We start from the raw sequence: 17,207 nt of genomic DNA, 5'->3' as shown, positions 1-17,207 counted from the left end.
ATTTTTAAGCACTTCCTTTAGTCCTAGATATCCCCATGAGAGGAAGTATCCTTTCAGAATCTACATTCAGTTGAATTTTATGTTTCAAGAAGATTACCTCCCGTTCTTTGAAATTCCAATATGTGTAGACTGAACATGTTTAGCCTTTCCTCAAGTCAACCCTTTCACTGAGGAAGCAGCAAAGTGAAACTCCTCTGAATAGCTTCCAGTGTAATCACATTCCTCAAGGGGTCCAAAATCGTATACAGTATTTGAAGTGTGGTCTCAGCAATGCTCTCTACATTTGTAGCAAACTTTCCTACATTTATATTCCATTCTCCTTGCAACAAAAGTCAATATTTCATTGTAATTGTTGCTGGACCTACATACTGATTTTGTGAATTACGTACAAGGACATCCAGATCCCTTTTGTATGCATGAATCTACCTTCTCTCTTGCCTATTCCCATGCCGCGCCTGCCCGCACCCCACCCCACCCACCATCCTCATAGGATTAGGATTTAATAGTTTTCCAAGCTTTTCCAAAGGAAAAGCATTATGTGAAAGGTGCTGTATAAATGCAAGCTATTATGGCTCAGGCCAGACCCCATAAAAATATTTTAAGGTAGCCTAGATCCTAAATCTTAAAAGCCGGTGTGGAGTGCATGCTCTAGATGTGATGCAACTGGTCAGCTTGGCTTTAAGCAAAACAGAACTTTGTGCATGTTCAACTGTGGTGTTTAAACAAAAGAAAACAATTTAGGATAACTATTGGAAAACTTAACTGACCTAATACAGCAACTTAACCAATTAACTGTTGCAATATGATAAAGAAGGGCTTATGCCCGAAACGTCGATTCTCCTGTTCCCTGGATGCTGCCTGACCTGCTGCGCTTTTCCAGCAACACATTTCCAGCTCTGATCTCCAGCATCTGCAGACCTCACTTTCTCCGCAATATGATAAAGTCCTATTAAACACACACCTTGGCAAAAAGGTAAATTCAAATACAGATTCTTACAGGTTGGAGGGAACAACATTCAGATTTCAGGTCAGGAGTTCTTTACTGAAGCGTGCAACTCCTCCGGACACTCCCACCTTGTGACTGCTATAGCAAAACAAACTAGAAAAATCCTGAAGTGGGAGAACTGGCCACTCTCCTTCCATTATTAAACTAGACACTTCCTAGATTTCTGGGCACCTTTGCCTTTACAACCTCTTAAAGTAACACACAGGACCAAATAACATTTTTAAAGTGACAGCGTAGTCAAAGTTTTTAAATTTTGACAATTGGTATAGCACTACCGTCTTCAAGCAATGAAGTGTTTCAACCCTATTATTAACCTGTTGGTTGATATGCATTGCAATGTGCTCTGTAAAAAGAAATAAAGAATGCTATTAAAGGAGATTGAATACTCTCCTCCTACTTAGAGTAAAATTAAGACAATTAATTAGTACATAAAATCCAGGAGTGTTGGCTTTGATTCTCATCTGCAGTGCCTGCTGGCAAACCCCCACCTGTCCAAAGGAAAATTAAGCAATGCCATTTTTGAGCAGTATGTAAGGTATTATTAATCTGGTATCTCTGACAAGGCAATTCATAAGTATGACTCCTGGTATGGAAGATCTGCATTAGACAAAGGGTAAAAATACATTGTGCCTACAGCTGGCATTTCCTTGTAATGATGGCCATTGCTGTGAGGTACTCATGAAATTGTACTTCAGTAACAATCCTTTCCTTCAGGTAAGAGAATGGAAATATTGAACCTGGAAAGGGAAAAAATCTCAGTTGCAAGCTTCAGATTAATTGCTTGTGCTTTTTAAATATTTCCTTTCAGTTTGTTGAAGACTATGAGCCTACTAAAGCTGACAGTTACAGGAAAAAAGTTGTTCTGGATGGTGAGGAAGTCCAAATAGATATCTTGGACACTGCTGGACAGGAGGACTATGCAGCCATTCGGGATAATTACTTCCGCAGTGGGGAGGGTTTTCTCTGCGTCTTTTCAATAACTGAGCAGGAATCATTTACAGCTACTGTAGAATTTAGGTAAGTCATTGGTAACTGACTTTATAAAAATGCTACCAAAATGAAATGTATAGTTGTATTTTCAGTAATGGAGTTCTAATGAATTGCAAGTATATTGCAAATATATTGTATGCTAGCATTTTGCAAGAAGGAGCAATATGAAGCTACTATTTCACTATTTTGAGGTTTGGAGCATGGCAATAATCGTACTTCAAGAACAATTAAAGTTGAAGGAGATCTGGTCGTGTTTTTGGAGTGCAAATTTTGAAATGATCTGTACGTGATTCAGGGTAGGGGAAATTAATAAATGGAGAATCCTTAATGGACATTAGTGTTTTGTCAAGTTTTGTATGTGTGCAGTAATTGAATGTCTCTGCAGGAACAGTTAGGCTATGCATTAGTAGTACAAGGTGTGCATGTGTTAAAGGCACTATGTAGTTTAAAAAAAAACCCATCCCAGTAGAACTAATATGGAATGGTGGCTGGGGGTATAATGCCACCTCTTCTTCCAGACCTATTTCCTTTCTGTTAAATTCTGCAAAGGGCAACAATGCAGAATTAAAGCTCCTTTTAAATATAGTCTGCAGCTGTCATTTGCTGTCAAATGTTTGATAATGGACTTCAGTATTTTGAGTGCTAACGTCAGGCTGGCCTATAATTCCTGATGTTTGCTTTCTTTCCCCTGTTTCCTCCCCACCCTCCATAAGTGATATATGCTGTAAATTAGGTGTAAGTGTGTATACCCCCTGCATTGTTTCTATTACTTGTGGACCTCTTAGAGTCATAGAGATGTACAGCATGGAAACAGACCCTTTGGTCCAACCCGTCCATGCTGACCAGATATCCCAACCCAAACGAGTCCCACCTGACAGCACCTGGCCCATATCCCTCCAAACCCTTCCTATTCATATACCCACCCAAATGCCTCTTAAATGTTGCAATTGTACCAGCCTCCACCTCATCCTCTGGCAGCTTATTCCATATATGTACCACCCTCTGTCTGCCTGAAAAAGTTGTCCCATAGGTCTCTTTTATATCTTTTCCCCTCACCCTAAACCTATGCCCTCTAGTTCTGGTCTCCTTGACCCCAGGGAAAAGACTTTGCCTATTTATCCTATCCATGCCCCTCATAATTTTGTAAACCTCTATCAGGACATCCCTCAGCCTCCGACACTCCAGGGAAAACAGCCCCAGCCTGTTCAGCCTCTCCCTATAGCTCAGATCCTCCAAACCTGGCAACATCCTTGTAAATCTTTTCTGAACCCTTTTAAGCTTCACAACAATCTGGAATATTTGATCCACTGGCCCAATAGGTGCTGGTTAATAAAAGATTTGCTGTGTTTAGTTGGTCAGCCATTATAAATTGTTCCACATTATAAATTCTCCTGTTTCTGATTGATTAGTCTTCACCAATCTTTATCTGTTCACCTACCTATAGAAACTGTTGCAGTCATTTTTTATATTCCCTGCAAGCTTACTCTGATTCTCAATTTTCCTTATTTAATCTGTCCTTGTGTTTTTCTGATCATTTTATTTTTGCCTCTTCCTTGGATCTTGCGTTACTTCATTTTAATAATAAGCTATGGTTTGCCAACTTTCATGTGTTTTTTTTTTGCACTGTACAGAAATTGTTGCTGTTCACCCATATGCTCTTTGAAAGTTTGCCATTGCCTTACCACCATTTGTCAATCTATCAGAACCAACTTGTGTCTCATACCATTATACTTCTATTTAGATTCAGGACCCTAGTCACAGAATCCACTATATCACTATCTTAAAAGGCATTTGATGAAATACCAAAAAAGAGACTTAAGCAAGCTTGAAGCTTATGGAGTTAAAGGAACAGTTTCTGCATGGATATGAAATTTTCTAAGGGAAAGAAAACAAATAACTAAATGAAAGCTTTTCTGGTTTTGGAGGGACATGTGCAGTTGCAATGTTGTCTCTCTTTGTTTGGATGAGCTGAGAAGGCTTTTGAGGCAGATGGGATTCAAGGCTTTGCAAATAATAAACCGTACAAAATCAAGGAATATTCTCAACCTTTTTATAATCAGTAACCCATTTAGATCACAGTTGGAGGATATCATCTAATTCTGGGTAATGTGATTTAGAAAGAATATGAAGTCTTTTGAGATGAGATCATGTCTGAAGTTACATGGCATAAACTAAGTTTGGATCCGTGAAGGCTATGGTAAGATTTGATCAAGGTTTTGAAATACACAAATGGTTTGTTGAGGTAAACTAGAATGAACCTTTTCCAGTTGTGAAAGGATCAATAACGAGAGGGAACGTGAGGATGGTGGGGAAGAAGCATACCATACTGTTGTAACAGAAGATGCACTGCCTGAAAAGATGTGGAAATTAATTTGGTAGGGAATGGACCAATAAATGAGACAAACACCTAATAGGTCAATGGGAAAAGTGTAGTGGAGTGGGACTGATTTGAATATCTTTTTCAAAGAAGCTGGGACACATGATGGGTTGAGAAGTCTTCTGAACTGCGTTTTGATTCTCTAATTTCCTGCAGGATCTCCGCACTGCTCCATTTCTGGCTTTTTTGGGTGCAGTGAAAATCATAGATACCCAATGGGTTAGCTGTCTTGAATTGCCTTGGGACTTGTATTTATGCTTTGCCTTTGATATCAGAGATGATTGTGGGGTGCATCCAAAGCCTTCTAGCTTTGATAAATAAGAGGTTGGGGAAATGTATTTTTAGATTACTTTTCGATTAGATTACTTAGTGTGGAAACAGGCCCTTCGGCCCAACAAGTCCACACTGACACACCAAAGCACAACCCACCCAGACCCATTCCCCTACATTTACCCCTTCATTTAACACTACAGGCAATTTAGCATGGCCAATTCACCTAACCTGCACATCTTTGGACTGTGGGAGGAAACCGGCGCACCCGGAGGAAACCCACGCAGACACTAGGAGAATGTGCAAACTCCACACAGTAGTCATCTGAGGTGGGAATTGAACCCGGGTCTCTGGCGCTGTGAGGCAGCAGTACTAATCACTGTACCACCCAGATGCCTTATCTCCATGTTTTGTGCTGTCTGAGGATTGCTAAGTCTCTACTTGCTACATGTCCCTTGTGCTTTGCCAAGAGGGTGATCACTTACTCTTTACAAGTACTCCCTCCTTCCCTCCCATGATAAAGGTTATAATGACAATTCTGAAACCCAAGTTGTCTTTCTTTGCTGTCCTTGTTGCCCCAGTTTTTAATTTAAAATGACTTGCACCAATTATACTTTAAGGTACTAAACAGTCATTTTTGTCTTGGCAGTGGACTCCTTTTGAGAGATTTCAACTTCATTGAAATTTGAGCTGTATTGCATCCCTGTGTGAGATTTGCATATGCCCAAACCATTTGGGAATCAAGATTATGGCTAAACCTATAATGTTATAACTCAGTGCTCTGCTATCAAGCCAGCTAAAACTGCCACCAGAAAGCCTGGCAGTTTTTTTTTCTTTGCTGCCCTGTATTTGTTGAGCTACCTTTTGGACAGCACCCAGGGCCAGCACTGCCTTAGATTCGCAACCCAAAACTGCTAAATATTCCAAATGGAGTTTAAGAATCTTTTTTTTTAAATGGTGAAATAGCTATAATCAGAAAACTAATGATGGTCAAAGTCAAGCTTCAAAGAAGCTTGGAAATGTGAAATTAAGTGACTAAACAATCACTGCACCTGGAAGCCAGCTAACAAGAGGAAAATGGTGACATCAGTTGTAGGATGGGTTGTGCTTCCATAACAATCAGTGACTACTGAAAACCCACAACATTTGATAACCACTTCCCATGCAGCACTTGTAGCAACACTGGCCTCTTGTGGTTTGGGCTTCAGTCATCAGTATAAGTGAATCATATGGAGCTCCCCATTCCAATGCATATCACGTCCTACATGTTCATCTTGTGATAGAATAATACTACACAACATTGACGCTACCGACAAATTGGAGCTATAGTTCTTTAAGATGTTAGCAGTCTGTAAATTATCAGAAGGTGCATATTTGTGGGTAAATGAGGCTACCTGAATGTCTAGTTGATGTAAAGAATTAGTATATTTTTGCAAAATTTTAGCAGGATATTAAAATCACATCTCATGCTTTTAACACAAATATGCCACTGTCTTTTTCTCCTACAGTTCTTTCTCTCTCCTCCACCCCCCCCCCCCCGTCCTTTTTTTTTTATTTTACTCTCTTCCCAAAATATAATTCCTATTTTCCCCCCATAGTAACTAACTATTTCTCTGCCCCTCAACAGGCAACGCTGTCAGCAGTCTTCCCTTCTAGGGCACATGTTGATGGTGCAGTGAGCTATTACTCTGACCGGGCAGCCAAGCTTGGCGATTTGCTTCCTGCAAAAAAACTGAATGAAAATAATCTGAATTGAATGGGTTTTCCAAGAGCTACAATTAGTCTTTGATTTACTATGTTCTGTTAATTGAAGGTTCAAAAGCTTTTTTAAGATCAGGCTCCAGGCTAAAGATAGATGTGTGAAAACATTTATGTAGATTTGAAGATCAAATACTGTTCTTCTCACCAGTCTTTATTCCGAGCTGCAACTCTTGCTGCCTGTGTTTTTTTTCCCTAGTACCTGTCTTTTGTAATCATCTGTTTACCAGATTGCACCCTTATTAGCTTAATTTATCATACATTAAGCTATATTTCTGGTACTTGAATCTTTAGAGTAAAGCTGCTTTCATATGGATTTATACTGTATAAATGACATTAGTTCCTAACAAGCATGACTTGGATTACTTTTGTCAGTTGCAAAGCAGACAGGCTGGATTTCTATTGCCTTGTAACTTGTGAAATTATTGTTACAGCTTTTGTGTTTAGTGGAAATTTACATTCAAAGCTTGCCAGTGAGCTTAATGATCAGTTTATCAATCTTTGGATAAGAGGTGGGTGCTGACCAGAAAAGTTTCCCTGCTCTTTGAAGGTTAGAATATTGGGAAGACATTGGCCTAGTGCTATTAAAGCTGGACTGTTAATGCAGAGACCTAGGTAATGTTATGGGTATTTTGGTTTGAATCCTGCCACAGCAGATGGTGAGATTTGAATTCAGTAAAAATCTGGAATTGAGTCTAATGGCCATGATTCATTGTTGACTGGTGGACAAACCCATTCGTTTCATGAATGTCCTTTTCGGGAAGGAAACTGCTATCCTTACCTGGTCAGGCCTACATGTGACTCCTGATCCACAGCAATGCGGTTGACTCTAAATTGCCCTCTGGGCAATTAGGGATAGGCAATGCCTGCATCCTAAGAATGAATCTTTAATAAATCTTTCACATCCACCTAAACATCGGTTGGTTGCACTTCACAATGAAATAGTTCTCCATATATACTGCAATTTCTCGTATGTGTTGTGCTCAAGTCCCTGGAGTGTGGCCTGGACCCACAGGAGTACTATAAATATTCAAACTGAATCTTGTACAGAACTGCAGCACTCTTTTTTTTTAACAAAAACTTTGGTTATTCATTCTGTTAATTTCATCCTGTTATAATTCCTTCTTTTCCTGAACTTTTTACTGTCTGGGAATGTGTTCCAGAGCCAGATTGTTGCAACAGCTTATGTTTGTCTTCCATTTACTGAAAAGTACTAGTCATAACACTAGAACTAAAACTTGAAAGTTCCAATTACTCTTTGAAGCAATAAAAATTAAGACAGCACCATTTGATTTACTACAGCCTTTACTATTCCTGCTCGGAATGGATAAATCAAAAGTGATTAGCATATAGGTGAAAAAATGATTAATGCAAACATATATGTGACTTGTGTACATTTTAGATGGGTGCTATAACATTGAAATGAATTTTAAGCTTTTTAGTTTGCTTGGGATATGAAAGATTGTCTTGGGAGCAGAAAATAGATTTCAGTATTGATCTTTGCTCCAAACTAAAATCAGTGTTAATTTGAGATGCATGCATCTCACACTGTTTTACAGATTCCATTGCTTTCTCTAACCATCTTTTCAGGCTGAAAGAAACTGCTTGTAATCTCAGCATCTTTTTGACTTCAAATTGATCTTTGACCACATCCTTTACATCTGAATGACTTTACTCCTATGTAGCATCACATGTTATTTCAGCCATCTGAAACTTGCTGTTAACATCTTCATCCTGTTGTTACTATAGACCATTGCTGTGTTCTCTTGATCAACCTCTCATCCTGCATGCTCAAATTAACTAATCCAAAACTGTGACCCCATGTCATGGCCTACTTTATATCCTGTGAGCCTGTTACACTGTCCTTTTTGATTTTCCACAATATTTCCAGTGTTATTTTTGCACAGTTCTTGCTCTGTCCATCCTACACCAGCTTTATCCCCTCTATCCTCCCAGATTGGAAATGAATTTTAGTTTAAATATAAAGGCATATTTCTTAGGTTGGGAAGTGAAGTGTCCATACAAATCTGGGTACCCTCGTTCATAAGACATTAAAAGCAGCATGCAGTTGCAGCAAGCAATTAGAAAGGCAAGTAGTATGTTTAGTCCTCAATACAATAAACCACAAGTAGCGAAGTGCATGGAAATCCAACTTAATGTTCATTCCTTTTAAGAGTAAATATTTATCATCTGTTCTGCATTTTCTGAAAGTTAGGCCCTTAGGCAAGCAAGCTATTGATTTTTTTAAAAAAAAATATCTTTTTAAAAACAAAATTGCATTCGGCTTTTTCTGTGGTTTGGAATGCTCTTGTCTCTAAGTTTATTGGAATGTGTTTTATTTTTCAAATGGGTATAAAATATTGTAACTTGAAACTATTCTGAGCTTTAGCGCACTGCTGGGGAATATGTACAAGCTATTCACATTAAGCAGTTTTGGGCTTGGTAAGACATGCTGTTTTGACCTCATGAGCAATTTGATTTGTACTGAGGTACAACTTGTTAACAAGGTTGGTAACCTTGTAGGGTGGAAGTAAGTGTTTTTTTTTTTTTGAAGCATCACCAGGACTGCAACTACAAATATATTAGTGATTTATGATTGTCTGATGTCCACTCAGCAGATGTTGCCTACCAAACAAGTTACAGCTAGTTAAGAATAGATTATTCCAGTCTTGTAATCCTGGTGACTGTTCACAACTTGTTTGTGGCTCGATTTTTAGTTATTTCAAGGTGTCAACTGCAGAAATGGAAAAGATAACTCAGCTTTTGGGAATTGCCTCTTTACAATTTGTTCGTCCCCATGGTAACTATAAATCAAATGCAAATTTTTAATCATTCTCCAATTTTCCTATCTTCCTACCCCCCCAAAGCAGAATGGTTATACAACTCCTGAAAGGTTCTGCTCTGTGTACTAAAGAAGCTTTTAAGAATCTTGTTTTAATGCTACCCAATACTATTGCTATTTGTTTGGCCGAGTGATTTTTAACTGCATTTAAATATCTTTCCCTCTGGCAAGTGTATTTCAACTTCCAATATCCTCAAACTGATCATAACAAATGCATGTATTTCTCAATTTTAAATAAAAAATGAAATTGCATGATGGGCTAAGTTTCCATCCTCAATTACTTGAACATGTGATGCAACATCTAGTTTGTGAAGGCAACAGGAGAAGGGGACATCACATTTTGAGCTCAGTCAAGACAGTTGGAGAAGGACATTTTGGTTTGTAATAGCAACACCAGCATGGGTACATTTGTATGCTGCAAAGGGTCATGAAGTGACTGGAGCAAGATCGCTTTTATATGAATGGAGCACTTTTTTTTCTTCTAACCACCACCCTCGCTCACTCACCATCTGCTATTTTTGATAACTTAGTATTAAGTCTTTACACTGGAGACTGATGTTTCACATGCTTTTTTTCTCTACAGCTCCTCCAGTGTCATTTGTCACAAGAATTGCTCCAATTTTTAACAAATAGGACTCTAATCTTTTGCTCTGGAGGCTGACCCAGAATTTCCTGACTCCAGTAAGCCCTCTGCTGGTTAATTCACAGCAGTACTGCATAGAAAGGCCATCCAAATTTCATGCCTGGGATAAGTAGTCATAGAATCATACAATACAAAAGAGGCCCTTTGACCTATTGAGTCCTTCCCATTAAAAATATATTACTACTAACACTATACCACTTTGTATTAGACCCACAGTCTTGAATGTTCTGACACTTCAGGTGCTCATCTAAGTACTGATGTCCCTAATGGATAATGGCAACTTTGGATAGAAGTAGAGTTGCATAATCGTGGGTTCGATGACAGCAAAAAAAACCCCAGCAAATCAAGAGTGCATAACTTCTATTAGCAAATGTCTTCCAAAATCTGGAAGATCAGAAATGTGCTACCCTTACTCTCTTATTAATCAAGTACATCCTAGCCAAATACAATTCTGCTGGTTTATATTCAGTTCTTCTTAGTAAGTATGAGTATGAACTGCTGGAATGCCATTTTTCTAACTATGTTGCAATTGTATCACTTTAGTACCTAGCAGATATGCCTTGAACTGTAATACAATATGAACACTTGGTTAAATTCTTTCCCCTTTCACCACTATGTATGCTTCAGCTTCTGTGAAACTGTCCTTTCATACTAATTCCAGATATGGTGTTGGTGTTGGTGACCAATGTATTTTAACTGTGAAGTTGTGATACATTAAAGTTCCTGTGCCTTCAAACGGGAAAAGATTAATAAATCGAGGACCATTTATGTAGTATGTCCTCAGACATTTAATTGTTCTGTAATCATTGAATTAAGTTTGACATGCAAATTACCAGTTGGGTATATGGGCAAATATGGTAGCTAACTTTGAACAAACTGCGATTGACAAGTTGATCTGTTTCTAGTAGTGTTGATTAGAGAACTTGGGGTGAATTCACAGCATTTGTTTAAATTGTCTTGGGAATTTTTGTTTTTAATGTGTCCTCCAGTTTAAATATCTTTTTTGCGTGCTCTTTTTCTCTTGCTAGTGCTCTTGCTCTATTCTACTTGCTCTTTTTATGCCTTCAAATAATCTAGATTTCATTCTGACCAGTTTTCTTCAACTATAGTCTGTCTGAGTGGTGTACTTTACAACACAGCACCCTGTAGTGTGTAATTGCAAGCCAAGGTTCTCTGATCTCAAAGTCAGCAAGTGGAAAATGAACCACACCCATTGTTATTCAATGAATTGCAACTTGTTAATAAGTGGTTTACTATGCTGTGAACCTCATAACAGACCAAATGTTTGAAAACTAAAGTTTATTTCTGGACTGACTTGCTCAACCACTGAACAATAGGGTGCACATTTTGTAGTTCAGTCGTAAAGATTTCAGAACACTTCGCCTGCAAAGTAGGTGATCCTTGGGAGTTGAGAGCAAGATTTATAATTATATTTTAACTTAATGTACATTTTGGGGTGATTTTTTTTTTTGATTTGGAATCCATTTTTGGAAAACAAACTCTACCTCTTCAGGAATGCGTGTGCAATGATCTCAGGGCATCAGGAATGAGCTTTTTGGATTTTATAACTGTTCCAGTAGGGAATTGTGCATCAAGAGCTGGGGATTCTTATAGTATGGTGGTAGTGTCCCTACTGATGGTCCAGAAGGTCTAGCTTTAATTTCCATCTGCGCTAGAGGTGGGTCATAACATGTATGTACAGATGTTTTGAACAGTGGGATTAGATTGGGAAACAAATGGTTGTCCATGTTTATATGCTACGAATTCAGTATTTGCTGTAAGTACAAAGTGTATAGAATCTAGTAAAATGCTACATTTTATAATGTATTAACTTTAACATTTTTCTATTAACTGATGTGGTCCAAAGATGTTCAGATTGGGTGGATTGGCCATGCTAAAATTGCCCATGGCGTCCAGGGACATGTAGGCTAGGCAGATTAAATATAAAGTTACTGTAATAGGTAGAGGTTTGGGTCTAGGTAAAATGCTCTTCAGAGGATTGGTGCAGATTTGATGGGCCAAATGGCCTCTTTGCACACTGTAGGGATTCAATGATTCTGTATATTGTATTTGCTTTGACCTAATTCTTCCCCAAAATAAGTTTACTGGTAAGGGTGACTAATCAGAAGGATATTCGTAGAGGTGATTACGGGGTGAAAAGCTGTGACCTATTGAAGTAGAGTTCAAATGGAAGGGGCTTTTGACTTAAAATATTTTGGTGAAATTTAAAGTGTAAACTGTAGGGTATATGGTGATCTCTACTTTCAACAATCATTACTCTTACTTCAGGCGTCAGTAACACTTGCTGTGACATGTACTACTGTTGCTTAGGTGTAAAACTCTGTATTCCAATTGCACTGATTGCTATCTGCACTAGTTGAAGATATTTTGTCACATCAGTACACTTTTAAAAATTTCATTCCTTCATAGGATAAGGGTGTCACTGGCTAGAGACAAAAAAAATCTCCAGATGCTGAATTCCAAAGTAGATAGGAGGCTGGAAGAACGCAGTAAGAGGTGAAGTCAAAGTTTTGGGTATAATTCTTTAGTGCTATATGTGGGAATGGTGGGGGGGCGGGGGGGGGAAAAAAAGAGTGCAGGAATAGCAGAATGCTGAGGTAGTGATAGGTAAACACTGGTTGTAGGTACGACTTAGTTGGGAGGGATGAATCTAGTTGGTTGCTGGAAGGAAGGGTTGGTAGGTGGAATGGAAGGGAGGAGACAGAGCTAGAAAGGGAGCCGATGGGAAGGTTATTTGAAATTAAACTCTAAGTCCTCCAATCTGTAGGCTGCCCAGGTGGAATATACGGTGATGTTCCTCCAGCTTGTGGTCTGAATGACGTGGTGATGGCGGTGGAGGGGGAATTGAAATGGGTGGTGATTGGGAGGTCAGGTTGGCTGTTTTGGACCTGGCGCAGGTGTCTGGCAAAATGGTTACCTAGTCTGTTGGGTCTCACTGATGTGGAGAAGATCACATTGGGAGCACCAGATGCAGGTAAACTTCTGTCTGATCTGGAATGACTGTTTAGAGCCCAGAATGGAGGTGAGGGAAGTGATATATTGGCAAGTGTTGCATCTTTTTTGCTTACAGGGCAAGGTGAGGGTTGTGTTGGGGTGGGGGAGTGTGGGCCAGGGAGTGGTGAAAGGCAGATGGGTGGGAAAGGAAAGATGTTCTTGACGGTGGGTCCAATTGGGGTTGGCAGAAGTGTTGAAGATGAATTGGATGCGGAGGCTGGTGGGGTTGGGAGGGGGGGATGCAGTTTAGAGCAGTAATGGTGAGTGGAGGGGTCTGGGTGACTGGGAAGAAAATCTTGTTTGAAATAAGGCTACCTGAGTATCTTCGGCCCTGAAACAGTCAGCCTAACCTCCCCAGTCACTGTCAATTTCAATTCTCCCTCCAATATGTCCATCTTCAGCCTCTTCCATTGCTGTCGTCAATCAGACTGCAAGTTGAAGGAACAGCATCTTTCTGCCTGGGCAGCCTACAGGCTGGAGGACTTAACATTGAGTTCTCAAATTTCAAATACCCTTCCCAGCTGTGTGCTTCTTTCTTTCCAACGATTGACCGACCCTTCCAGCTACAGACCAGATACATCCCTCCCATCTGCCACCCAGGTCATATCCGCTACCTGTGTTTACCTACCGCTACTTTAATTATTCTGCTACTCTCCCCACCCCACCTCCCTCCCTTTATCTGTAGTTCCTCCTATCCCCACATCTAGCCCTGAAGAAAGGTTATACCCTAAACATTGACTTCTCCACCTCCTGATGCTGGCCAGGCCAGCATTTATTGTCCATCCCTAATTGCCCAGAGGGCATTTAAAGGTCAACCACAATACTATGGCTAGAGTCACATGTAGGCCAGACCAGGTAAGGAGAGAAGTTTTTCCCTAAAAGACATTAGTGAACCAGATGGGTTATGAACTGTAAATTGCATTTGTCATTGCCCTACCTACTTTATCTAAGGAGGGCTAACTCCTTTATTTGAAGTTTGTTTGAAAATATTAACATTATAATTTGACATTATGAATCCAAGTTGTGAATGAATGAAAAATAGTTCCTATGCTAAAAATTGAGCACCCCAAGCTTTTAAACTTAAAATCCCCACCCCCATCCTACCCATTGAGTTTTCCTTTTTTTAAAGGTCAAGTCTTGGGTTTTGTGATCAGAATGTCACTCTTTTTTAAAAAACAAAGCTAAAGTCACTTGTGCAGAGTTTTATCTTCACTGAATCTATATTAATTACAGTTTAATAAATGATTATGTATAATCACATTTACTTATCGCTTCTCTTACAGGTTTTGTGTTCCCTCTTGAGAACTGATTCCACATTTAGGCCCAGTTAACTGATTAGAGAATTGTGCTCACTATTTCATGCACAAATTCTGTGACTTGCCTGATGCTACTAGGTTGTGTTTTTCTCAATTTCAAATGTTGTAGGTACTCTACCAGGGCCATTTTATTATGTGGTGTCGTATGATACTCTTGATCCGTCTGCATGCTGCTGATTTAGAGAAAATATTTAGATTTTCCAGTTTGGCATTCAATGAATGACTTACTTTTAGGGAACAAATTCTCCGTGTGAAAGCAGAGGAAGATAAAATCCCATTGCTTTTAGTTGGCAACAAGTCTGATTTGGAAGATCGGAGGCAAGTGTCTGTTGAAGAAGCAAGGAGCAAAGCGGAAGAATGGGGTGTTCAGTACGTTGAGACTTCAGCTAAAACACGAGCCAATGTAGATAAGGTAACTTTTTTGTATAATTTCTCATAGAAATATATAACAATCCATAATAGATACCAAGACTGGTTAATACTCAATCAGGATCTGAAGGAGTGGTATAATGTTTCCACAGGAATTTCAACTGAATCATTTTGCAGAGGGGTTATTGCATGATCTGAAAAATGTGTGCTTTCAGCACTCTAATTCCTGAACTAATATACCTATCAGGACAAACTAAGTCCGTTGAAGATTTTGCTTATGCAAGTTGTCTCTTCCTTGAAGAGCAATGGATATTTTCAAATGAAGTCTGTAATATTTTTGTTTTTAGTTTGTATAAATGATTTTTTTAAATCTCCTTTAGGTATTTTTTGACCTGATGAGAGAAGTGAGAGCAAAGAAAATGTCAGAAAACAAAGACAAAAATGGGAAAAAAAGCAGCCGGAACAAAAAGAGCCTCCGAGAGCGATGCTGCATACTGTGATTTTTTTTTTGGGGATCAATTGACAGCAATTTGAACTTGGGCACTTAACATTCATTTAGCCACTCAATTTGTTTATGATTAATCACTTTATAGCAAAATGGTGTTTTATTTGAAATATTGAGTGGGTTCGTTGTCAATACAATGCTCTTTGATTTAAGTGAGTTGTATTCTTTAGACCTACTTGTAGGATTTGTATTTCTTTGCCTTTTTTCTTACAGGAGCATTTTGGTTTTGAGCGAACTTATCAAGCAGTAACATGCTCCACCTTCCATGTAGATCTTTAGATCCCCTTGTCCAGTTAACTGCTAACTATTCATAACCTCTCCTTTCAAAATCAATTTGGGAAGTAATTAAAGGGCAGATTTCTAATACATCAAAAGAAAACTGCAGACTTATAAAAGGCAGCATGCATAAGCTGTTGTATTACAGCTTGTGTTCAAAGTTTAATTTGTCTTTTAATGTGAAGACCTTATGTTTAAAATGACATTTGATAAAGTAGTTTGAACACTCTGATCCTCTTTTACACAGCACCACACGTGGGCTTGCAGTACAACTAAATTCTCAATTTGTGCTATTGTTGCACCGAAGGGCAAATGATTAAAACCTAGCTTTCTGATGTAGTGCAATCGAAGCCAGATTTATTAAAGCTACTCCTGGCTTTAACAAGTCCAGAGGTAAAATTTCCCAAGTGTAATATGTTATTTTCTGCTGTTTTAATTATGTAGAAATCTTTTTGGAGGTGTTTTCTCTCCATAAAATTAAACCATAAGTCTAATTACCTTGATAAAGAAAATCTTGGTTTATTTTTAGTCCTAGGCTTTTCACGAGCACAACTACTACTCTGTTCCAAGAACACAATTTTGGTATTTTGCACCCAATATAATTAGTAGTTTTGTAGGTGGAGGGACTTACTCTACTGTCTCTAAGACTGTCATGTTGCATTCTCTACCTCCATGAGTCGTATTAAAAGTACTCGAGATTAAGATCTTCAGACAGATCATTGGCACTAAACAGTATTCCAAGTCTGTTCACCTGAGCAGCCCATGCATTAGGGTATTGGATTGTGTGTCTGTCTGTTTTTATGGTAAAGCATTGGTGTGAAAAAAAGTTTGAATATTTGAGCTAATTTTGCAAATGACTGAGCACGTGAATTACGGTGGCTATTGTAGGTTTAGCATTCATACTTTTTAAAAACGTATGTAGTCCTGTATGGTCTTGTGGTAAAAGGTGATGAATAAAGAAGAATTCTTTCAGATGTTTTTAAGAACACAAAGTTGACCTGTGTGGAATGGACCAATATCTCGCACTGATTTTTAACATTTGTAAAGAAACAAGATTGGATTGTTTGTTTTTATGTAAATCTTGTGAATGACTTGTATAAACCTTGGGCTATTCTGACATGTGTTTTTAACAACAATTTCTGGATGGAAGTGGGTTATTACTGCATTAAAACACTAGAATATTGGGACAGTACAGCAATTGATTTTCCTACATTTGCCTTAACACACATTGCATGTAAATTGAACTTGCCCCCTTTTTTGTTTGTTTGATTTGTAGATAACATGACTGAATTTGTGATTTAATGCAATGTTTATGTTGAGCTGAATAGGTTGGAGTTCCATGCCAATAATAAACTGGTATTGTATTTGCCAAAAAATAATAGCTACTCGGATTGTTTACATTGCCTAACAAATTGAATAATTGAGATGGAAATTTCCTGATTGAGACAAACCTAAATATCATGAAAATGTGAAATATTTCAACATGAATTATGAATAAAACCAGTAACATGACTAATCCCTGTCTCCAATGTTCCTTGAAAAAAGCTGATTTTTGATTTGTGGATATTTTACAGAAAAGTGTTAAATTACTTTTCAGTGACTAAGATCATCGTTAACATACGATGCAGTCAGATTCCTCAGCACCAAAAAAAATGCTCTCCAGGGAAGGGAGCTTGGACATGTTGCATATCCTAAGTGCAAGTGTGTAGTGTACTATTCAATGCTGCTTTAAAACCTCTGGCCTTAAGGGTAGCTGGAGTGTGAAGTGGAAGTATTACTCTGGTGTAATTCTGGTCTGAAGTGACTAAGGTTCACCTGTGTATCAAGACTGAAGAATTCA

At 38.6% G+C, this 17,207-nt stretch overlaps 1 protein-coding gene across 3 annotated transcripts in view; it reads left to right on the top strand.

Moving 5' to 3' along the window:
* ralba (v-ral simian leukemia viral oncogene homolog Ba (ras related)) overlaps positions 1-16,883 on the top strand; it is a 75,190-nt gene extending 58,307 nt beyond the window's left edge. For all 3 annotated transcript variants that reach the window (XM_043694221.1, XM_043694223.1, XM_043694222.1), the window contains exons 3-5: positions 1,815-2,023; positions 14,452-14,629; positions 14,967-16,883. In XM_043694221.1, coding sequence (XP_043550156.1) covers positions 1,815-2,023; positions 14,452-14,629; positions 14,967-15,086 — 507 coding nt within the window. In that variant the 3' untranslated portion in view covers positions 15,087-16,883. The remainder of the gene's footprint in view (positions 1-1,814; positions 2,024-14,451; positions 14,630-14,966) is intronic.
* Positions 16,884-17,207: the final 324 nt, after the last annotated feature.

This window comes from Chiloscyllium plagiosum, chromosome 7, assembly GCF_004010195.1.
Source record: "Chiloscyllium plagiosum isolate BGI_BamShark_2017 chromosome 7, ASM401019v2, whole genome shotgun sequence".
NCBI classification, from domain to species: domain Eukaryota; kingdom Metazoa; phylum Chordata; class Chondrichthyes; order Orectolobiformes; family Hemiscylliidae; genus Chiloscyllium; species Chiloscyllium plagiosum.
Note: the sequence above shows the minus strand (reverse complement) of the source record. Positions and strands in the feature narration are given on the sequence as shown.